Raw genomic sequence first — 20,226 nt, forward strand, 5'->3', positions numbered from 1 at the left:
ATGAGAAGAAACTGAAGCCTGTAATAGTTAAAAACATGTCCTAGAAACTTTGTTTATTTAAACATACTTAAAATTCTAGGCCCAAGCAAATTAAATCTCAATGTGTTGACAAAATTTTAAATATAAATGAAAAATGGAAAAAGATTGTCCTGATTTTTGTTTTTAAAAGGGAACATCCCACAAAGTGCAGAATGGTTAGCTTAATATTGATCCCTAAACAATTCTAAAAAATTGAATCAGGCATTTGAGTTTAAGTACTTATGATCTAAAAAATCAACATGGACTAGGTATGAAAAAGTGCAAATAATAATCCTTTTTGATAAAGGCTGATAAACTTTGGTAATAATATAGAATGCTATAGTAGTGAATCTTGTAAGACAGAGGAATGTAGGTAGGACAATGATAGAGCTAAATAAATTCCCAACTGGTTGAACAGTTCTTTCTGAGAAATAATGAAAAGATGTCACTAGCAGTGAGCTACAATAAAGACTAGAAAGCTTATTTAATATATTTGTGCAAGATGAAAAGCTAGTAAGAAAATACAAGAGATTTAAAACTCAAAAGGATTCTAATAAGCTAAAACAATAAACTTAAAACCAAAAAGGGAGACAGTTAACAAGAATAAACCAACTCCTACATTTAGGCTTAAAATATAATTATTTTTATTTTTATATATTTATAATTAAATTATAAGTAAATTAAATTAAAATACAACTATAATTAAAATATTGATGGGGATTTATGTAAAAAAATTTTTAGTGATTTATCGATTTAAAGGTAATAAAATTTTATACTATATATGAGAAGGTCAGAATTCAGCTCTTGAAATGGAAAGAGTTTTAAAACCGTGAACTTAGCATTTTCTTGAGAGCTTTTTGAGAAATATTTTATAAGCCTTTTAGACTCAAACTGCAATGACGTCTGCAATAATTGTAAATGCAAATTGTATGTTATAGTGTCAATCTACAACTCTCATAAACACTGAAAACAAAAATAAAGAATTCTATATTGACAATTTTTTAAAGATTTTATTTATTTATTTTTAGAGAGGGGCAGGGAGGGAGAGAAACATCAATGTGTGGTTGCCTCCTGCATGCCCCCTACTGGAGACCTGGTCCATAATCTAGGCATGTGCCCTGACCGTGAATTGAGCTGGTGACCCTTTGGTTCACAGGACGGCACTCAGTTCATTGAGCCACACCAGCCGGGGCTTATATTGACAATTTTTTAAAAAAGATTTTATTTATTAAATTTTAGAGAAAGGGAAAAAAAGGGAGAAAGAGTGGAAGAGAACCATCAATATGAGAAACATCGACCGGTTGCCTCTTGTATGCACCCCAACCTGGAATTGAACCCACAGCCAGGCATGTACCCTGACCCTAAATCGAACCAGCTACCCTTTGCTTTGCGCGGTTAACACCCAACCAAGCGATGCCAGTCAGGACTACTGACATTTTTTTTTTGTCACTTCAATATGTAGCTGAAAGGACAATCAACTTAATAACTTACTTTCTAAAGACACTTTTTGGTTTTTTTAAATTCGGTTCTTTACCATAGCATAAAATATTTTTGGAAACTTCCCTTTAGTACTAAAAGTTTTACTACAGGCATTACCTACTAAGTATAAAGACTAAACGTCAAGAGTGTCAGATTGTCTCATATAATTCTACTGAGGAATTCTGTCAAGGAATCTTTACAGAAATTAATGGTAAAAGAAAAGGTAAGAAAAACTTGGCATATTTTCATAAACTTTCTGATACTAATTTAGACCCATTATGCATTTTAAAAACTGAACCAATACTGAAAAAAAAACTTTGAAAAATACTCAACTTCAAAAGAAATAATCCAAGAGAATTTTCTGGTTAAAAAAAAATTGGTAGATTTCAGTATAACAATAATATACAAAGACATCTTAAGCTAAATTTTATTAAGAGACTTGATAACCTGAAAACATTAATAAAATAAATAACCTATTAAGGGACTAATGAATCTTTGTCCCACATAAAATACTAAAATTTACAAGTTTTAATGCTTTTGGTGGGATCTTTTATGATATATTCTTACTCTTCTGTTCTGTCAAATGATTAGAAATAGGAGAATCAAGATGGCGGAAGAGTGAGTGGAAGTCACACTGACCTCCTCCCAGGAACAACCTGGAATTACAACTAAATTGTAGAGAAATCACCTGGAACAAACAAGTGAACAATAGCAAGAGAGGAGCCTTGCAACCTCGGAGACAAAAGAATGAGCTTTACTGCAATTTAACTGGTAAGGAGTGTAGTAGAGACTCAAGAAGGCAGGTAGGGCGCCCACGGGCGGCAGCACGAGAAGGATACTGAAAGGGCCAGTTTGATCCCCCCGAGAAGAGTGGGATACAAATGAAAGGCGGGGATCTCTAGCCTCGAGGCTCTACAGCACCAGAGCCCAGAAACCACACAGAAAACAGCCAACTGTGAAAAACGGCAGGGTTGCTCTCTGCCACAGAGGGGCAGCTGGAAACAGAAAGAGGTATTTAAAGGGCCAACGCATAAATTTTTCTTTGCAGCCACTTACCTTGGTATCTGGCAAAGGCAGGAACAGAGTGGGCTAGAGGCTGCTGAGGAGACACATGGGAAGAAGGCTTTGAAGAGAGAACTAAGAGAGTGGCTGGCGGGATCTTGGTGCTGACTCATGCCCCATGTGGCAATAGCCATCTTGCTCAGGCAGAGACCATTCCCCCTGAGCAGCAGCAGTGTCAGAGAACCCAATAGTCCCACCCCAAGGTGGGATCCCACCCTGCCCTGTGCTCTCTAAGCCACCTGAGTGCAGAGTGAATAGATTAACAGCAGAAGGAGACACCCACAGACAGTAGATTCCTGGAAGTCTCAAACACATTGCCTAAGGTCAGACAGGGACAACATCTGACATCATCAGAGGCAGATCCAGATCCAGACAATAAAAACAGCAGTCTCCAACCATAGAAGTTCACACCACAAAGTCAGGAAATCAAGACAGATCTACTTAATAATCAGAAGCAAAAGAGAAGAGTCTCACAAATAATGAGAAAACAAAGAAATATGCCCCACACAAAAGGAAAGGAGGAATCCCCAGAAAGAGAACTAAATGAAATAGAGGTCAAGTAAACCATCAGATATCGAGTTCCAAACAACGGTTCTAAGGAACCTCAATGAGCTCAGTGAGCTCAGAAAGAATTACAAAAAACTAGAGGGAAACTATGAGGAACTTACTGCAAACTATATCAGCATGAAAAAGGACACAGAAACCATCAGTAAGAGACGAGAGGAAATGAAGAATACAGTTTATGAATTGAAGAACACAGTAGAAGGAATCAAAAGCAGGCTAGATGAAGCAGAGGAATGAATCAGCGAGCCAAAGGAAAAGGTAAGAAAAAGCTCCCAGAAAGAGCAAAAAATGAAAAAAGACTCAAAAAGAATGAAGAGGCATTTAGGGAAATGCAGGACAACCTGAAATGTAATAATATACATAAAATAATGATACCAGAAGGAGAGGAAGAGGGGGAAGGAATAGAGAACCTGTTTGAAAAGGTAATGATGGAATGACAGAAAACTTCCCTAATTGGAAGAGAGGAAAAGTCACACAAGTTCAGGAAGTCGAGAGGGTCCCATTCAAAAGGAACCCAAGGAGGCCCACCCCAAGACACATCATCCTTAAAATGCCAAATATCAAAGACAAACAGAGAATCCTAAAGGAGGCAAGGGAGAAAGAGGTAGTAACATACAAGGGAGCCCCAATACGGCTAGCAGCTGACTTCTCAACAGAAACATTGCAAACCAGAAGGGAGTGGCAATAAATATTCCGAGCCTGCAACCAAGACTACTCTACCCAGCAAGGCTCTCGATTAAAATGGAAGACAAAATAAGGAATTTCCCAGACAAAAGAAGGATAAAAGAATACACCTCCACCAAACCAGCACTGTAAAATATGCTAAAGGGACTGCTTTAAGATGAAGTGTCTATGAATACTCAGTTCCTTTCACAGTTGCCAATACTTGATATTACCAATATTTTTTAGTACATATTAATCTGATTGTGACAATGATGTGTTGTTTCAGTTGTTCCTTTATTACTTGTTGAAATGAAACCTGTTTTTGTATATTCCTTGCCTATTTCTATTATTTTAAAAAAAAGCTTTAAATGACTATTTGGTATTCTTTATCCATTTACTGATTAAAGGTTTGTAGAATTTTTTTTCCCTAAAAACCGAAAAAACCCCCGAAATAAACTATTAACCCTTTTTTAGATGTGTGGCAAATACTTTCCCATTCTATTACTTGTCCTTTAATTTTTTTATATGTATATTACTATATAGTCTAAATGTTTAATATAGTAATATTGTCAATATTTTACTTTATAGCTTTTGGGTTCGAGTATTTTACTTCAGGGTAAGAAAAAGATTAGTTTGTATTTTCTCCTAAAACTCCTTAGATTCTACAAACTGATTTTTAACTCATGTGAATATTTCTTGTATAACATGTGAAATAAGGCTCTATATTTGTTTTATTTCAAGTAATAGTGGTCCATGCACCTTGTATGTTGAATAACCCTTATTTTCCCCATAGATTTGAAATATCAATTTAATCATATATTACATTGTTAGATATAAATGTTAGTTTCTAGAATGCTCACTCTATTTCATTGATCTACTTGATTATTTCTGTACTGGTGTCATGTTTTAATTGCTGAGACTTTATAATGGTTTTACATTTTTTAATATTTTATAATTGACTTTGACATTTAAAAAAGTAAATAATATCAATCTGCATTTAAAAAAGAAAGAAAGAAGGGCAGGAAGGAAGGAAGGGAGGAAGGGAGGGAGGAAGGGAGGGAGGAAGGAAGGAAGGGAGGAAGAAAGAGAGATGTCTACCTTTTGCGACAACATGGATGGAACTGGAGAATATGCTAAGTGAAATAAACCAGTTGGTGAAAGACAAATATCGTATGATTCTCACCTATAAGTGGAATCTGTTCAGCAAAATAAACTAGCGAACAAAATAAACCACAGGCACGGAAACATCAAGCAGATTGAAAAGTGATCAGAGGGGATGGGGAAAGAGGACAATGGTGGAAAGAAGAGGAAGGGACTAGACAAAGAACATGTATGAATGACCCATGGACATGGACAACAGAGTGGGAACTAACTGCGGGAGTGGGGGGTGGGGGTGGGATGGTTGGAGGGGGGTAAAGGGGGAAAAATTGAGACAACTGTGATAGAATAAACATGGTTTAAAAATCTTTAAAAAAATGATTAGAAATAGTAAATATCTGGAAGCAAAAGCACTAAGAACATAAACAAATTTAACTGATACATACAGAACTGTACAGTCTTCTGGAAACGATTCTTCATATGATGTAGACAGCGATGAGTATGATTTGTTTTCCTGTTCATTTTCCGTCACAGAGTTATGATCTACATGAAAAAAATATGAACATCAGGAACAAGTACACCAATTAAAAATCATTCAGTCTAATATCTAAATATCTTTATTAACTAGAGATACATGAAGTCCTTAAATCTGAAAACATATTAAGATAATCAAGACTGACCCCAAAAGTTAGGTGTCAATATTTTCAAAAACATTAAGAAAATAAGAATGAAATAAAAGACTTAAGATAGAAGAGATTTTTAATGTAGTAACTCCAGTTTGGCCTGAGTTTTATCTGAATTTTAATCAACCTTTAAGGTGAACATTAAGTGTCCCTGCCTCTGCTGGTATTTTACAGAAAAATAATGTAACTTTTTAAAAAAAGATTTTAATTATTTTTAGAGAAGGGAAGGGAGGGAGAAAGAGATGGAGAGAAACATCAGTGTGTGGTTGTCTCTTACACGCCTCCTGCTGGGGACCTGGCCCACAACCCAGGCATGTGCCCTAAACTGGAAATTGAACCAGCAAACCTTTGGTTCACAGGTTGGCAATCAATCCACTGAGCCACACCGCCCAGGGCAGAAAAATTATATAACTCTTAAAGGTTCTATGAAAAGGTCACAAAATGGAAAGTTTATGTATCTTTTGTTCTCTGTTTTACTACCACCTATTTTATGGGGGGAGTTTAATGGGGTATAATATTTGGGTACCTCTTTCACTTTTGTCTTTCCATTTGTCTTTTTATGTTTCTCTTAGTCTCTCCTCTATCTCTTTGCACTCAATTTCGTTTTTGTCCCTTTTTTCCCCCTACTCTTCTAAACATGACTACAATGTAGAAATAAGCTATGTATTTAAAATTTTTTTTTTAATTTTTCAATTTTTTTTCTAGAAAGTGGGAGGGAGAAAGAGGGGGAGGGAGAGAATCATCAGTGTGTGGTTGCCTCTGGTGCGCCCTCTACTGGGGACCTGGCCTGCAACCCAAACATGTGCCCTAGATTGGGAAATGAACCAGCGACCCTTTGGTTCGCAGGACAGCACTCAATTCCCTGAGCCACACCAGCCAGGGCAATTTGCACATTTAATGAAAAAAAAATTTATAGATTTCCAGTTCTTATTGTGAAAAATGGTATGTGAAATACCCTGTTTGTCTGTTTAGTTTAAATAATTTTTTAAAAAAATTTGCTGTTTCCTATGCAATGATGGACCTTAGGGGGAATAAAAAGATTTCTCATCCTGCCTTGGATTATTTGCTTACCTTGGTTCTTTAGTGTAGAACAGTCTTATTGAAAAGGAAAAAAAAGGTTTAAGTAAATAAAAGTATAAATTATAGCCCAAGGCCACTCCTTGACTCACTGAAAAACAAATCTCCTGCTTTACTTACTTGGGTAAAGAAAGAAGGTTTAAAATCTGATAGTTGAAGAAAGCTATATTAACTAGTTAAAAATAAGTAAATTTTATAAATAATTTCTGATTTTCCCAGCTAATTTCATTGTATGAATTATATAAATGCATATTAACAAGTATGAATTAGACAAATGTATATAAACATAGTTAGAAATCAGATTTACTGAAAAACATGGTGATTTCAAATTAATCATTTACTAAGGAGGGAAAGAGAAAATAACAATTTCTCTCAAAAAATGGTATCTAATCCTTTGTATAAGCACACAGAAAATATTTATAGTTTGTTATACACAAGCAAGGAAAATAAAGGTAATTTGTGATTTGTGGAGAACAGTAGGCTGGCTGGCTCTGGGATGGCTCGTTTTGACCTCAACATTAAATCCTTTTATTTCTCCTAGACTCAGTATTTTTTTAAAATTCTTACATAAAACTTTATTACTACAAAGTTGCTAATCCTTGTATTTGCCAAAAATGTCAATTACATAACACCCCCATTACTTATAAACATTGGTTTACCACTTGCAAACACATACTTTTATTTGAATAAGTTCATTACATTTCAGATGAACTACATAAAAATATGAAATTATAATATTCAAAACCTCCATTGACAAAATTATCTTTAAAAGAACCAAAACAAAAACCCAACTTACTGTATTTTAGTGGGAAACAGATTGTCTCAGAAAGAAAAAAAATTGTTTAGAAGTACCTGTAGTTCTGACTACCTCCTGCATTTAAAAGCCTTTCTTCAAAACTAATATAATCTCTTAAGTGTGTGTTAATTCCAAGTGCAACTGAAGGATACTGTGATAGCTTAACTGTTTCCTTACAGAATCTACTATTTTAAAAATGTAGGTATTGAAATTGAGAACACTTTTGAGTAACAAAACGTTTCTTTAAAATATACTGATAATGCCAAGCTATATTTTCAGAGATTTAAAACCTTGAGGCTCCAAATTATAGCAGTGAAAATTATTATAATTTATTGATAATATTTCATAGTAGTAATTAAAATGTAGGAAATGTGCTTCTTCAACACTTTAGCAATCAGTGAAAGAATAAGATTTTTAGGATAGTAATTCTAATAAAGTAATTTTCATTTTTTCTTTCTAGCCCCGGTATACTATCTTTGATTAATTCCTTCTGAAATAAATTTGTTTAGAGTTTAGAAGACTGAGAGTCTAATAATAATCTAGAAACGATAAAATTTCCCACCCATTTATCTATATTAGAATATTCTTTTCTAGTATTGTTCTTCAAACAAAGCTGATTTATAGTGGTTTGGAGTCTTAAAATTCTATTTGCTCTTGTTATACAAAATTTTTTTTTGAAGAGGAGATACATTGTTCATTCCTTCTCTATGAGGCTTTTTGGGGTGTGCATTTCTTATACTGGATGGGTAGGGATTTTCATTTAATAGGGAAACTTATTTATATAACTCACCAGTATAGGTCTTACATTTTATTTTCAATTATCTTTAGTCTGTTAGCCTGACATAATTAGGCAGGCCTGTTTCAGATCAAGAAAATACCAGAGAATACTCTAGATTGGAATTAGAAATGTACATACCCTTTATCAGTGTTGAATTATTACTTCTAGTTGCTTCATTCACTAGAACCATTGCTTGTATGTATTCTATTAAGGAAAAAAAGAACGAAAGCCATCAGCAGCAGCATCACCCTTATTCAAGTGCTAGCTACTGTGCCAAACAATTTACATACTTTATTTCATTTAACCTTCACAACTCCTCTGAGAGGGTCTTATCAATAGCTGTATTAGAGAGAAAGAAATTGCAGCTTAGAGGTTAACCTATTCATTACAGAACGTTCAGCTAGGAAGTGATACTGGATTCAATCCTAGGTATACTGGATTCATGAAGGAATGGGAAAAAAGTTAAAATGAAAAAAAGTACTAATTTTTTGGACAAGTATATAATAAACTGTTACAAGAATATCCAGAAAGAATTCAAAATAGTCTGAGAAAAATAAACAATAGTCTGGGTGTAATGGGCACGGTACCAAGTTCAGAACAGGGTGTTTGAGCTGGGGGTCTCCCAGAACCAGAGAAGCCTCCCTCCCCATCCCCCAATACAGAAAAATGGGAAAAAATTCCTGAAGAAGCTTCCACAGCCATGCCAGGTGGCTGAGGAAGTAGACAAACTGGTTGAGAGATACTTTGCATATCAATACCAGATGGCCACTGTTAGAGTTCTGGTAAATAGCTGTGCTAGAGCCAGGGAGATGGGCAGGATTTTGACTCATCATGTAGCCTGAGGAGCTTGCTGTGCCTGCTTGTGAGCAGCAGAAAGGGGGTTCACTCCACTTCACAGGCGCCAGCCTGGACTAACAATGACACCCAGAAAGGCAGAAGATACCAGAGAATTGGCAGATGTAGCTGATTGTGGGAGAAGTCTGAAATGCGGTTATGGAGGAGGTGCTGGAATTTAATCTAGATTTGGCAGTGATTCTCGCTCTGCTCTTGGCTATGCTTCTTAGGAAGGAGAAAGGCTGTCCTGGCCACGTGGGTAGCAGTAGTGAAGGAAGAGACATGCTGTCTGTAGTAACGGATTTTTGCCATGTGGTTTGAAAGAGGGCAGTAAGATGGGAGATGTAAACAAGCAGCTGTGTAGTTTATAGTGAGGTAGGAGGCCATGTGGCCTGGACTAATAAGAAAGGAGATGCTGCTGCTGTGATCGTGCCTGCGCTAGCTGACTCCAGAGCTGTAAAGTACTTCTTTGCAAGATCCTGATCTGCTGCACCTGGATTTTACCTGGACTTCTAAGACCTGTGCCTTTCCTGAGTTTCACCATGATCCAGAATAACACGGTACATGCCTTTCTCGACTAGTAAATGGAGGCTGATGGCAACATACTACAGATCCTGCACAGATAAGGATATGGGAAACTTTCTGAGATGCTTTTGGCTAGTAGGCTGGGGGCGGGGCATGGGAAGTGCTGAGCCTCATAGGAAAGGAGGACACCGAACTGAGGTGCTCTGAGAACCCCCAAGGTTGTAATGTTGTAAATGAATATTTCCTTCCAGCATTAAATTGTTGGGTCATTCACCAAGGCACCGTGTGGATGGGCCCCCGTCTGCTCCGTAACATGGGGAAAAATTTGCTTGAAAAGCATCTGTCCTGGGGGATGTTTAGAACAGTACAGGAAATGGAGTAGCCAAAGATATGCATGATCCACAGACACGAAATAAGGAGGATTGCTAGAGGGAGAGGGGGTACTGGGCAGTAGGGGGGGCAAAGGGGAAAAAATTGGGACAATAGTATAATCAATAAAATATATTTACACACACACACACACACACACACACACACACACACACACACGAGAAAATCATCTGTCCTAACGGAATGTGAAGGTTTCCACATGAAAATCTTTTGTTCTACAACCAAACAGGGTTGAAGAAAAAGAAATTAAAAAAAAAACCAAACACCCATGGTTCACTGAATTGATTGTCTATATACAATGCAAGTTTTGCTTTCAGAAGCCTAATAAGACAAGTTCTGCTAAAGGTGATATAATATAGTTATATGTACTGTTGTATGTAAAAAACACTAGTTGTCACTGAATGATAGGATAATGGATACTTTTTGTCATCCTTTCTATATGTACATGAGCAGACATTACTTTTGCAATACCCCCCAAAAAAAGATAAAAGAGAAAAAATAAAATGTGGGGGTTGGGGGAAAGGTGGCCTGAGTTAAAGAGAGAAATTTAATAGCTATTCAAAGTAAACATCTTTCCCACCTTTACAATATAGCCATGGTATGATAAATGCAAGACTTTATGGAAGCCAACCAAATACACATATAAAAAGGCAAACAGAACTGATGTTAGAATTTTAGATAACAAAGAAATCATTTGACTTTTAAAACAAACAACAGGTGCCTTGTCCAAGATGGCAACGTAGGTAATCATGCCTTGCCTCCTTGCACAACCACATCAAAATTAAAACTACACTATCATTCAGAACCATCAAAAATTGAGCGGAATAGAAGTCCTATAACTAAGGAATTAAAAAAGAAACCACATCCATCCAGACTGGAAGGAGGGGTGGAGACAGAGATGTGGAATGGGCCGGTAAAACACCAGTGTGTTGTGGAGAAAAATCTATAGGGTATCTTGGGAGCAAGGGAACCCAGCCATATAGCAGGCGCCCCTGCCCAGAAATCCAGTGCCAGGAAGATAAGTCTCCAAAACTTTGGGCTATAAAACCACCAGGGATTGAGCAGATGGAAGAAACTGCTGGATTCTCAAGCAGTTACCTTTAAAGGGCCCATGCACGGACTTAATCAGACCCACTCCCTCTGAACTCCAGCGCTGGGGCAGCAGCCTGAAAGGCACCAGTGGCACACGGAGAGCAATTGAAGTATCTCACATCAGAGCAAGAGCTGGGGTACAGCTTTCTCCCAGACAGAACAGCAGGCAGAGGCCACTGTTTCTTTTCTGCACCATCCCCCAACAGAACCACAGAGCCACAGAGTCAGTGGGCAGGTACCATATCTGAGACTTCATCAACCTGGCTCACACTGTTTGCCCAGCCCTGGCGATTCCCTGAAGCTCAGCCACACCCAACTTACAGACCCACCCAAGCTGTTAACAGTAGCTTTCCTGTATGAATGGCTTGTCTTGGCTCCTTTCAGATACTCCTAAATCCTCTCAAATAAGCAGTAGTTAGTCTCAGGGAGTCTCTGAATTTCTTGCTAAGTGGCTTCAGGCCTAGCAAGAGCAGCAGCTGGCCTTGGTTAACAGCACGGCCATGCTTGGGCACCTCTACGCCCACCAAAGGTAGCACCCATCTACAGATCACTTTATAGCTTATGCCGGATAGAACACAGGCAGCGGGTGACCTAGCCCTGCACCACTACCTCCTGGGAAACTCCAGAGCCTGTGCATCCATTGGACAGCTATAGACCATGTTAGAGCACTCCCACCCAAAAACCTCCACAAGCAGCACACTCGAAGGGCAGAGTCAGCAGGCACTAGAGCCCTGCTGAAGTAAGGCCTGCTCTGTGGAATGGGCCTCAGCACAACTGATCCTCCAAGGAGGGCAGAGGTTGGTGGTACATGGTCACAGTCAATCCTTGCAGCTGACTGGCCTGGGCGAATCCGCTCCATAGACCTGCCAACAGAAACCAAGGCTCAACCACAAGAGGAGGGTGTATTCAGTCCACATGAAGGGTTCACCTCGAGTACCCAGCTCCGGTGAATGGGGAGGCTGTGCCACTGGGCCCTACAGGACACCTACTACATTAGGCCACACTACCAAGACACGGAGTCAAAGCAGCTCTACCTAATACATAGAAACAAAGGCAGGGAGGCTGCCAAAATGAGGAGACAAAGAAACATAGCCCAAATGAAAGAAAAGATCAAAACTCTAGAAAAAGAGCTAAACAAAATGGAGATAACCAGTCTGTCTGGTGCAGAGTTCAAAACACTGGTTATAAGGATGCTCAAGGAACTTAGTGATAACCTCAGCAACATAAAAAAGATCCAGTCAGAAATGAATGCTATACTAATTGGAATAAAGAACAATTTTCAGGGAAACAACAGTAGAGTGCATGAAGCCAAGAATCAAACTAATGATTTGGAACATAAGCAGGCAAAAAACCACCAATCAGAACAAGACCAAGAAAAAAGAACCCCCCAAAAATGAGGGTAGTATAAGTAGCCTCTGGTACAACTTCAAGAGGTCCGACATTTGCATCATAGGGGTGCCAAAAGGAGAAGGGAAAGAACTAGAAATTGCAAATCTATTTGAAAAAAATAATGAAAAAAAACTTCCCTAATCTGGCAAAGGAAATAGAGATACAAGTCCAGGAAGCACTGAGAATCCCAAACAAGATGGATGCAAAGAGGTCCACACCAAGACACATCGTAATTAAAATGCCAAAGGTTAAAGATAAAGAGACAATCTTAAAAGCATCAAGAGAAAAGAAGTTAGTTACCTACGAGGCGGGGGGGGGGGGGGGGGGGGTTCCCATAAGATTGTCAGTTGATTTCTCAAAAGAAACTTTTCAGTCTAGAAGGGATTGGAGAGAGATATTCAAAGTCATGAAAAACAGCCTACAGTCAAGTGTGCTCTACACAGCAAAGCTATCATTTAGAATCGAAGGGCAGATAACGAGCTTCCTAGACAAGAAAAATCTAAAGAAGTTCATCACCAAACCATTATTATATTAAATGTTAAAGGGACTTATTTAAGAAAAAGATCAAAATTATAATATATAAAATGGTAATACATACATATCTATTAGGAATTGAATCTAAGAAACAAACTAAGTGAACAAGTGGAAAAGAAACAGAAGCAGATACAGAGAACATTTTGATGGTTACCAGAGGGGAGGGGGGTCTGCAGGAATGGGTGAAAAGGTGAAGAGATTAAGAAATACAAATTGGTAGACAGAATAGTCATGAGAATGTAAAATACAGTATAGAAAAGGGAGTAGCCAAAGACGTATATACATGGCCCATGGACATGAACAATGGTGTGGGGATTGCCTGAGGGAGTGGGGTGTGCTAGGTGGAAAGGGGCAAAGGGGAAAAAACTGGGAAAACTATAATAGCATAATCAATAAAATTAAAAACAAACAATAATACTGGAAATTGAATTTTACCATATACTGGGGGTAACATTAAGCATTACATGCATTGAAAGTTTTTATTGCTTCATACCTTTACTTGTGGCAGACCCATCTTTGATCTTTTGCTTCAGTGACTGCAGCACACTTTGCACTTGATCAAATATCATGTCCACTTTTCCATCATCTTCCAGCTCCCTCCAGAAACTCTTTGCATCACCTAAATATAAGTCAGTGAGAAGCCCACGACTTCAATAGAAACAGACTATCATTTCCCTGTGGCACATGTTACACACAATCTGTTTGATGTCTAAATAAAATGAAGTTATAATTGGACTCTCAATTTCTTTGAAAAAGATGATTTTGGTCATTGTTCCTTAACAAAAAAAGACCTAGAAACAAGAAATATGATCTAAGTATGGCATTTATTTCTCCTAATTTAGGAAAAATGTAGAAAACTTTAGTGAAACTATTTCAGGACTGGAAAAGAAAATTGACTTCATTCTGGAGTGTAGTGGACATTCATAGATACACACTCATTTAAAAACTTTTTAAGAATTTCTGGTCAAGATGGTGGCATAGGCAGACATGGCTCAAATCTTCGTACAACCACATCAAAATTACAACTAAAATATAGAAAAACCATCACCCAGAACCATCAGAAATCAAGTTGAATGGAAATTGGGCAGCTACAGAATTAAAGAAACCATATCCATCCAAACTGGTAGGAGGGACACAGACACAGAATGGGCCAGTACTTCACCCACATGTGGTAGATTAAAATTCAGGAGGGTTCTCTTGGGAGCCAGCCCTACACCAAGCACCCAATCCCAGGGTTCCAGGGCCATATATAAGTCCCATATGTTCCAAGACAAGTTCCATAACTTCCAGCTGCAAAAATCAGCATGCATTGAGTCAGTGGAAGAACTGCTGGAGCTACGGACAGTTCCTGTTAAAGAACCCACACAGAGACTCACCTGCTCAGACTCACTCACTCTGTGCTCTAGCATTGGGGTAGTAGCTTGAAAGGCACCAGTAGCATAAAGGAAGGAACTGAAGTGTCTAGTGTCAAGGTGAGCAGAGATCACTGTCCCTCTTCTAAACCCTCTATCCACAGGACCAGCAAGCTGGTGCCATACCTGAGACACCATCACCCTCCCTAAACTATTTGACCTGCCTTGGAGATCTCCAGAGACTCCACCCATCCCAACTTATGGACGCTGCTCTTACATATGAATGGCTGGTGTTGGATTATCCTGAACAACTTCCTAAATCCTATCAAAAAGGCAACAGCTGGCTTCAGTGAGCCCCAGGCCCAGCACTAGCAGCTACCAGCTTAGATTCACAGCTTGGTTTCACCTGGGAACTTCCATTTTAGATTGCTTTACAGCTTAGGCAGGGTGCCCCGGGCCAAAAGTAGGCTGCAGCTGATGTTGGACTGTACCACCTAGGAAACCCCAGGGCCAGTATAACCCAGTTGATAGCTACAGACCATGATGGAGCACCACCACCCTTCCCTGGCACAGCTGATGCTCCACAGAGGGCGGAGGTTGGTAGTACATAGTCACAGCTAATAGTGAATCCAGAAAAACAAACTAAGCAAACAAGAATAACAGAGAGAGAATCATGGATACAGAGTGTTTTGATGGTTGCCCGATGGGTGGGTGGTATGGAGAAATGGGTGAAGAAATGAGGGGATTAAGAAGTATAAGTAGTGACCGAATAGCTATGGAAATGTAAAGTACAGTATAGGAAATTTAGTAGCCATGGAAATGTAAAGTACAGATTAGAAAATGAAGTACAATATAAAAAATGTAGTACAGGAAATGTAAAGTATGGAAAATAACTTAAACATATGACCCATGGACATGAACAATGGTGGGGGGATTTCCTCAGAGTATGGTTTGGGTGGAAGGGGACATAGGGGGAAAATCAGGACAACTATAATTGTATAATAAAAAATATATAATTTAAAGTTTTTTTAATTAAAGAATAATTTTTAGGAATGTAACTTCCATTAAACATGGAAGCTGATGGTTGCAGAACGGAACACCTCAGTAATTGCTGAAATAACTAAATATCCAAAAGTAATGCTTTTTACAGGTGTGCTGAGACAAAGAAATATAGCCCAAGTGAAACAACAGATCAAAGCTCCAAAATTAGAACTAAGCGATGAACAGATAGCCAACTTATTAGATGCACAGTTCAAAATACTGGTAATCTGGATGCTCACTGAATTGCTTGAGTATGGTAGCAAAATGGAGGAAAAACTGAAGGTTATGCAAAGCCAAATAAAGAAAAATATACAGGGAACCAACACTAGAGGAAAGGAAACCGGGACTCAAATCAATGATTGGGAGCAGAAGGAAGAGAGAAACATTCAACCAAAACAGAATGAAGGAACAAGAATTCAAAAAAAAAAATTAGGACTGAATTAGGAACCTCTGGGACAACTTGAAATGATCCAACATGTGAATCATAGGGTGCCAGAAGCAGAAGAGGAAGAGCAAGAAATTGAAAACTTATTTGAACAAATAATGAAGAACTTCCCCAATCTGGCAAAGGAAATAGATTCCCAGGAGATCCAGGAGGCCTGGAGAATCCCAAGAAGTTGGACGCAAGGAAGCACGCACCAAGGCACATCATAATACATTACTCAAGATTAAAGAAAAGGAGAGGATCTTACCAAGCAGCAAGAGAAAAGGAGACAGTTACCTACAAAGGAGTTTCCATAAGACTGTCAGGTGATTTCTCAAAAGAAACCTTGCAGGCAAGAAGGGGCTGGCAACAAGTATTCAAAGTCATGAAAGGCAAGGACCTACATCCAAGATTACTCTATCCAGCAAAGCTATCATTTAGAAAGGAAGGGCAGATGAAGTGCTTCCCAGATAAGGTCAAGTTAAAGGAGTTCATCATCACCAAGCCCTTATTATATGAAATGTTAAAGGGACTTATCTAAGAAAAAGAAGATCAAAAACTATGAACAGTAAAATGACAACAAACAACTATCAACAACTGAACTTTAAAAAAAAAAAAAAAAAAGGAAGAGCAAACTGAGCAAACAACTAGAACAGGAACAGAATCACAGAAATGGAGATCGGAGGGGAGGGGGAGAGGGAAGAATAGGGGAAAAGGTACAGGGAATAAGAAGCATAGGTAATAAGTACAAAATAGACAGGAGGATGTTAAAAATAGTATAGGAAATGGAGAATCCGAAGAACTTATATGTACGACTCACAGACATGAACCAAGGGGGGCAGGGAAGGGGAATGCTAGGGGGAGGGGAAGAAAGGGGAGGAAAAATTAAAAAATAAACAAAGAATGCTTTTAAAATACCATTTATATTGGCTTTTAAGTAATTATGTGAAATAAAATATTTAAAAGTTTTTACAGGTATTTATAAACATGAGCTAAAATTTCATATGCCCAGCAAACACCTTAAACACTTCCTAGAGAAATAATCCTATCATGTTAAAAACAAAAATAGGGAATCACAATTGCTTCAGAAAGAATAAAACACCTAGTAATGAATCTAACCAAGGATGTAAAAACCTATACTGAAAACTAAATTAAAGAATACTAAAGAAAGAATTGAAGGTACAAATAAGTGGAAGCACATACCATGTTCATGGATAGGAGGAATTAACATCATTAAAATGTCCATCCTACCGAAACCAATATACAGATTCAACGCAATTCCTATCGAGATTCTAATGATGTATCACACAGAACTACAATGAACTATTTCCAAAGTTTATGCAGAACCACAAAGGGCCATGCATAGAAACAGTGATACTGAGAAACAAGAACAAGGTTGGAGAAATCATGCTACCTAATATCAAACTATAATATAAGGCCATAGTAATCAAAACAGCATGATACTGGCATAAAGCCAGACATACAGATCAATGGAACAAAGTAGTGAGCCCCAAAATAAACCCACACCTTTAGTCAATTAATATTCAGCAGAGGAAGAAAGCACATATAATGGGATAAAGATAGTTAATTCAATAAATGGTGTTGAGAAAACTGGACAGATACATGCATAAAAATGAAACTAGACCACATCCTTATACCACACACAAGAATAAATTCAAGAAGGATTAAAGACTTAAATGTTGAGACTTGAAACTATAAAAAAAACAAAAATCCTACAAGAAAACATAGGCAGTAAATTCTCCTACATTGCTAGTAGCAATATTTTATCTGATCTCTCTACTCAGGCAAGAGAAAGCAACAAACAAAAAGAAATGGGACTACATCAAAATAAAAAGTTTTTGCACAGCAAAGGAAACCATCAACAAAGCAAAAGACAACCCACAGAATGGGAGAACATACTCACTGGTACATCTGATAAGGGGTTAATAATCAAAACATGTAAAGAACTTTTAAAACTGATTATTGCCCTGGCTGGTGTGGCTCGGTGGATTGAGTGCTGGCCTGTGAACCAAAAGATTGCCGGTTTGATTCCCAGGCAGGGCACAGGCCTCGGTTGCAGGCTGGGTCCCTGGTGAGGGACGTGTGAGAGGGAACCACACATTCATGTTTCTCTTCCCTCCTTTCCCCTCTGTCTAAAAATAAATAAATAAAATTTAAAAAATAACTGATTATCAAAAAAACACAGTCCAGTTAAAAAAAATGGGCAAAGGGCCTGAATAGCCTCTTTTACAAAGAGGACATATACATGGACTACAGACATGTGAAAACATGCTCAACTTCAGTAATTGTCAGAGATGCAAATTATAAGCACAATCAGGTATCACCTCACACAGGTCAGAATGGCTATCGTCAATAAATCAACAAACAACAAGTGGCGGCAACAATGTGGAGAAATCGGAACCCTTTTCACCGTTATTGGGAATGCAGTTTGGTGCAGCCACTGTGCAAAACAGTATGGAGATACCTCAAAAATTAAAAATGGATCTCTGTTTTGACCCAGTGACCCCACTTCTGGAAATAGAAGGAACTGAAAACAGTAATTCAAAAAACATAAGCACCCTTATTTTCATTGTAGCATTATTTACAATCATGAAGATACGGAAGCAGCCCGAGTCCTTAGTAGATGAGTGGATAAAACAACTATGGGATATTTATACAATGGACTACTACTCAGCTGTAAAAAAGAAAGTTTTATCCTTTGTGACAGGATGTGGAGAACATTATGCCAAGTGAAATAAGCCAGTCAGAGATATCATGATTTCATTTATATGTGGAATCTAATGAACAAACTGAACAAAACAGATAAAGATTCAATAGAAGATTCAAGCAAGATGACAGCTATGGGAGGGTGGTTCAGGGGTGGAGGAATGAAGTAAAAAGGAAAAATGACTCATGGATGTGGACAACAGGGTAGTGATTGCAGAGGGAAGGGGAAAATAAGGGGGATAAATGGTAATAGAAAAAATACATTAAAACTTTTTAAATAAAAAAATGCAACCAAAATAAATTTGCAAAAGCCAAATGTAACTTAAACCATATTTGTAAGTAACAAAAATATCTAAAATGTTAAACACTATTTATAAAATGTTAAAATGGGGACAAAGGAAGACCATGATAATTGCATTTTAGAAAGCTCATTGGAGAAGCCATTAGGATTGAGATCCCATTATTTAAGAAACCACACCCACACCCACACCCACACCCACCCCCACCCCCTTCCCTAATAAAAATTAAACCTAGAACCTGTAAGTTTTGTAAGAGTGAGAATCTCCACAGGAGGCTTGGGGCCCAGAGTCCTGAGTCTTCCTAGCAAAGTCACTTTACCCAAAAGGGAAATCTGGCTAATTATGGCTGTTGCCACCATAGTAGCCTCAGGAGTGGTATTATTTCCCTGTTAACATTCTGGCCAGATGTGTACTACACAAGATGACCTACTTTTAATTCCCACTGGCACTGCTCAGAGAAGGTTTCAACATTGAAAACAATGTGACGGCAAAAGGGAAAAGAATTGTAGAGACAGGCAGTGGCCATGGCATGAAGGGCTTGTGTACAATGCTAATAAACCTTATTTTTCAATGGAAGTCTATATGGAGCGACTCGAGAGGTGTTAAGACCTTATGATATGATTAGATTTGTTTCTTTTATCACTCATGTAGCAGAGAAAAGAGGGAAGAGTCGATAATGATTTCTAACTTTCTGACTCAGGCAACCATAAGTATAATAATGGTATTCACTGAAACAGGGAATAAAGGTGGAGGCACCTAGAAGAAATTCAAGTAGGGTGAGTAAAATGGATACATGGGTATACAAACTTTGGAGTCAATAGGAGGCAACACTGCTGAAGCCACCGAGTAAATATGATTAAGGAGAATGTGCAGAGAAATGAAAAGAGGGTATTCCGCAGAACATCACCACGTAAGGGAGAGTACAATAGAAAGCAATCATGGAGACTGAGGAAACAGGTAGAAGTGGCATCTCAGGAATCAATGGAAGAACAGGAGCAATTACAAATCTGTGCTTTGGAATTCAGGTGTATATGGGTTTAAATCCCAGCACTGCCACTTACTAGCTGTGTGATCATATCTGCAAAATGGGAATAATAGATCTACCTCAGAGTTAATGTGCAGATAAGCACATGACAGCAAGAAATTATTATATATACGAGGGGACCCTCCCCAAGCCCCAGAATTAACTTCGGGAGGGTGGGCCCCTTGTAGTACAGGCTTCACCCATTAGCTGAGTGTTCTAGGAACCCATTGGTAGCAGTGTACCAGCTGGCATTGTTGAGAGGCTACTTTTGGCCTCAGTGAATTTTTAAGATTCAACACATTTGCACATTTCATGATGGGTGATTTAGGGGCTCACCTGACCACACCATGCTGGATGTTCAAGCTTTTGACCAAAAA

General features: G+C 38.2%; 1 protein-coding gene across 2 annotated transcripts in view; it reads right to left on the minus strand.

Moving 5' to 3' along the window:
* The window catches only part of SETDB2 (SET domain bifurcated histone lysine methyltransferase 2), a 111,591-nt gene that overhangs the window by 78,415 nt on the left and 12,950 nt on the right, over positions 1-20,226 (minus strand). For both annotated transcript variants that reach the window (XM_054586330.1, XM_054586327.1), the window contains exons 3-5: positions 13,476-13,601; positions 8,357-8,422; positions 5,331-5,427 (exon numbers count right to left, since the gene is read on the minus strand). In XM_054586330.1, the coding sequence (XP_054442305.1) occupies positions 5,331-5,427; positions 8,357-8,422; positions 13,476-13,601 (289 nt within the window). The remainder of the gene's footprint in view (positions 1-5,330; positions 5,428-8,356; positions 8,423-13,475; positions 13,602-20,226) is intronic.

This window comes from Pteronotus mesoamericanus, unplaced genomic scaffold (genome assembly GCF_021234165.1).
Source record: "Pteronotus mesoamericanus isolate MK-2021 breed Mesoamerican mustached bat unplaced genomic scaffold, CSHL_Meso_final contig_94, whole genome shotgun sequence".
NCBI classification, from domain to species: domain Eukaryota; kingdom Metazoa; phylum Chordata; class Mammalia; order Chiroptera; family Mormoopidae; genus Pteronotus; species Pteronotus mesoamericanus.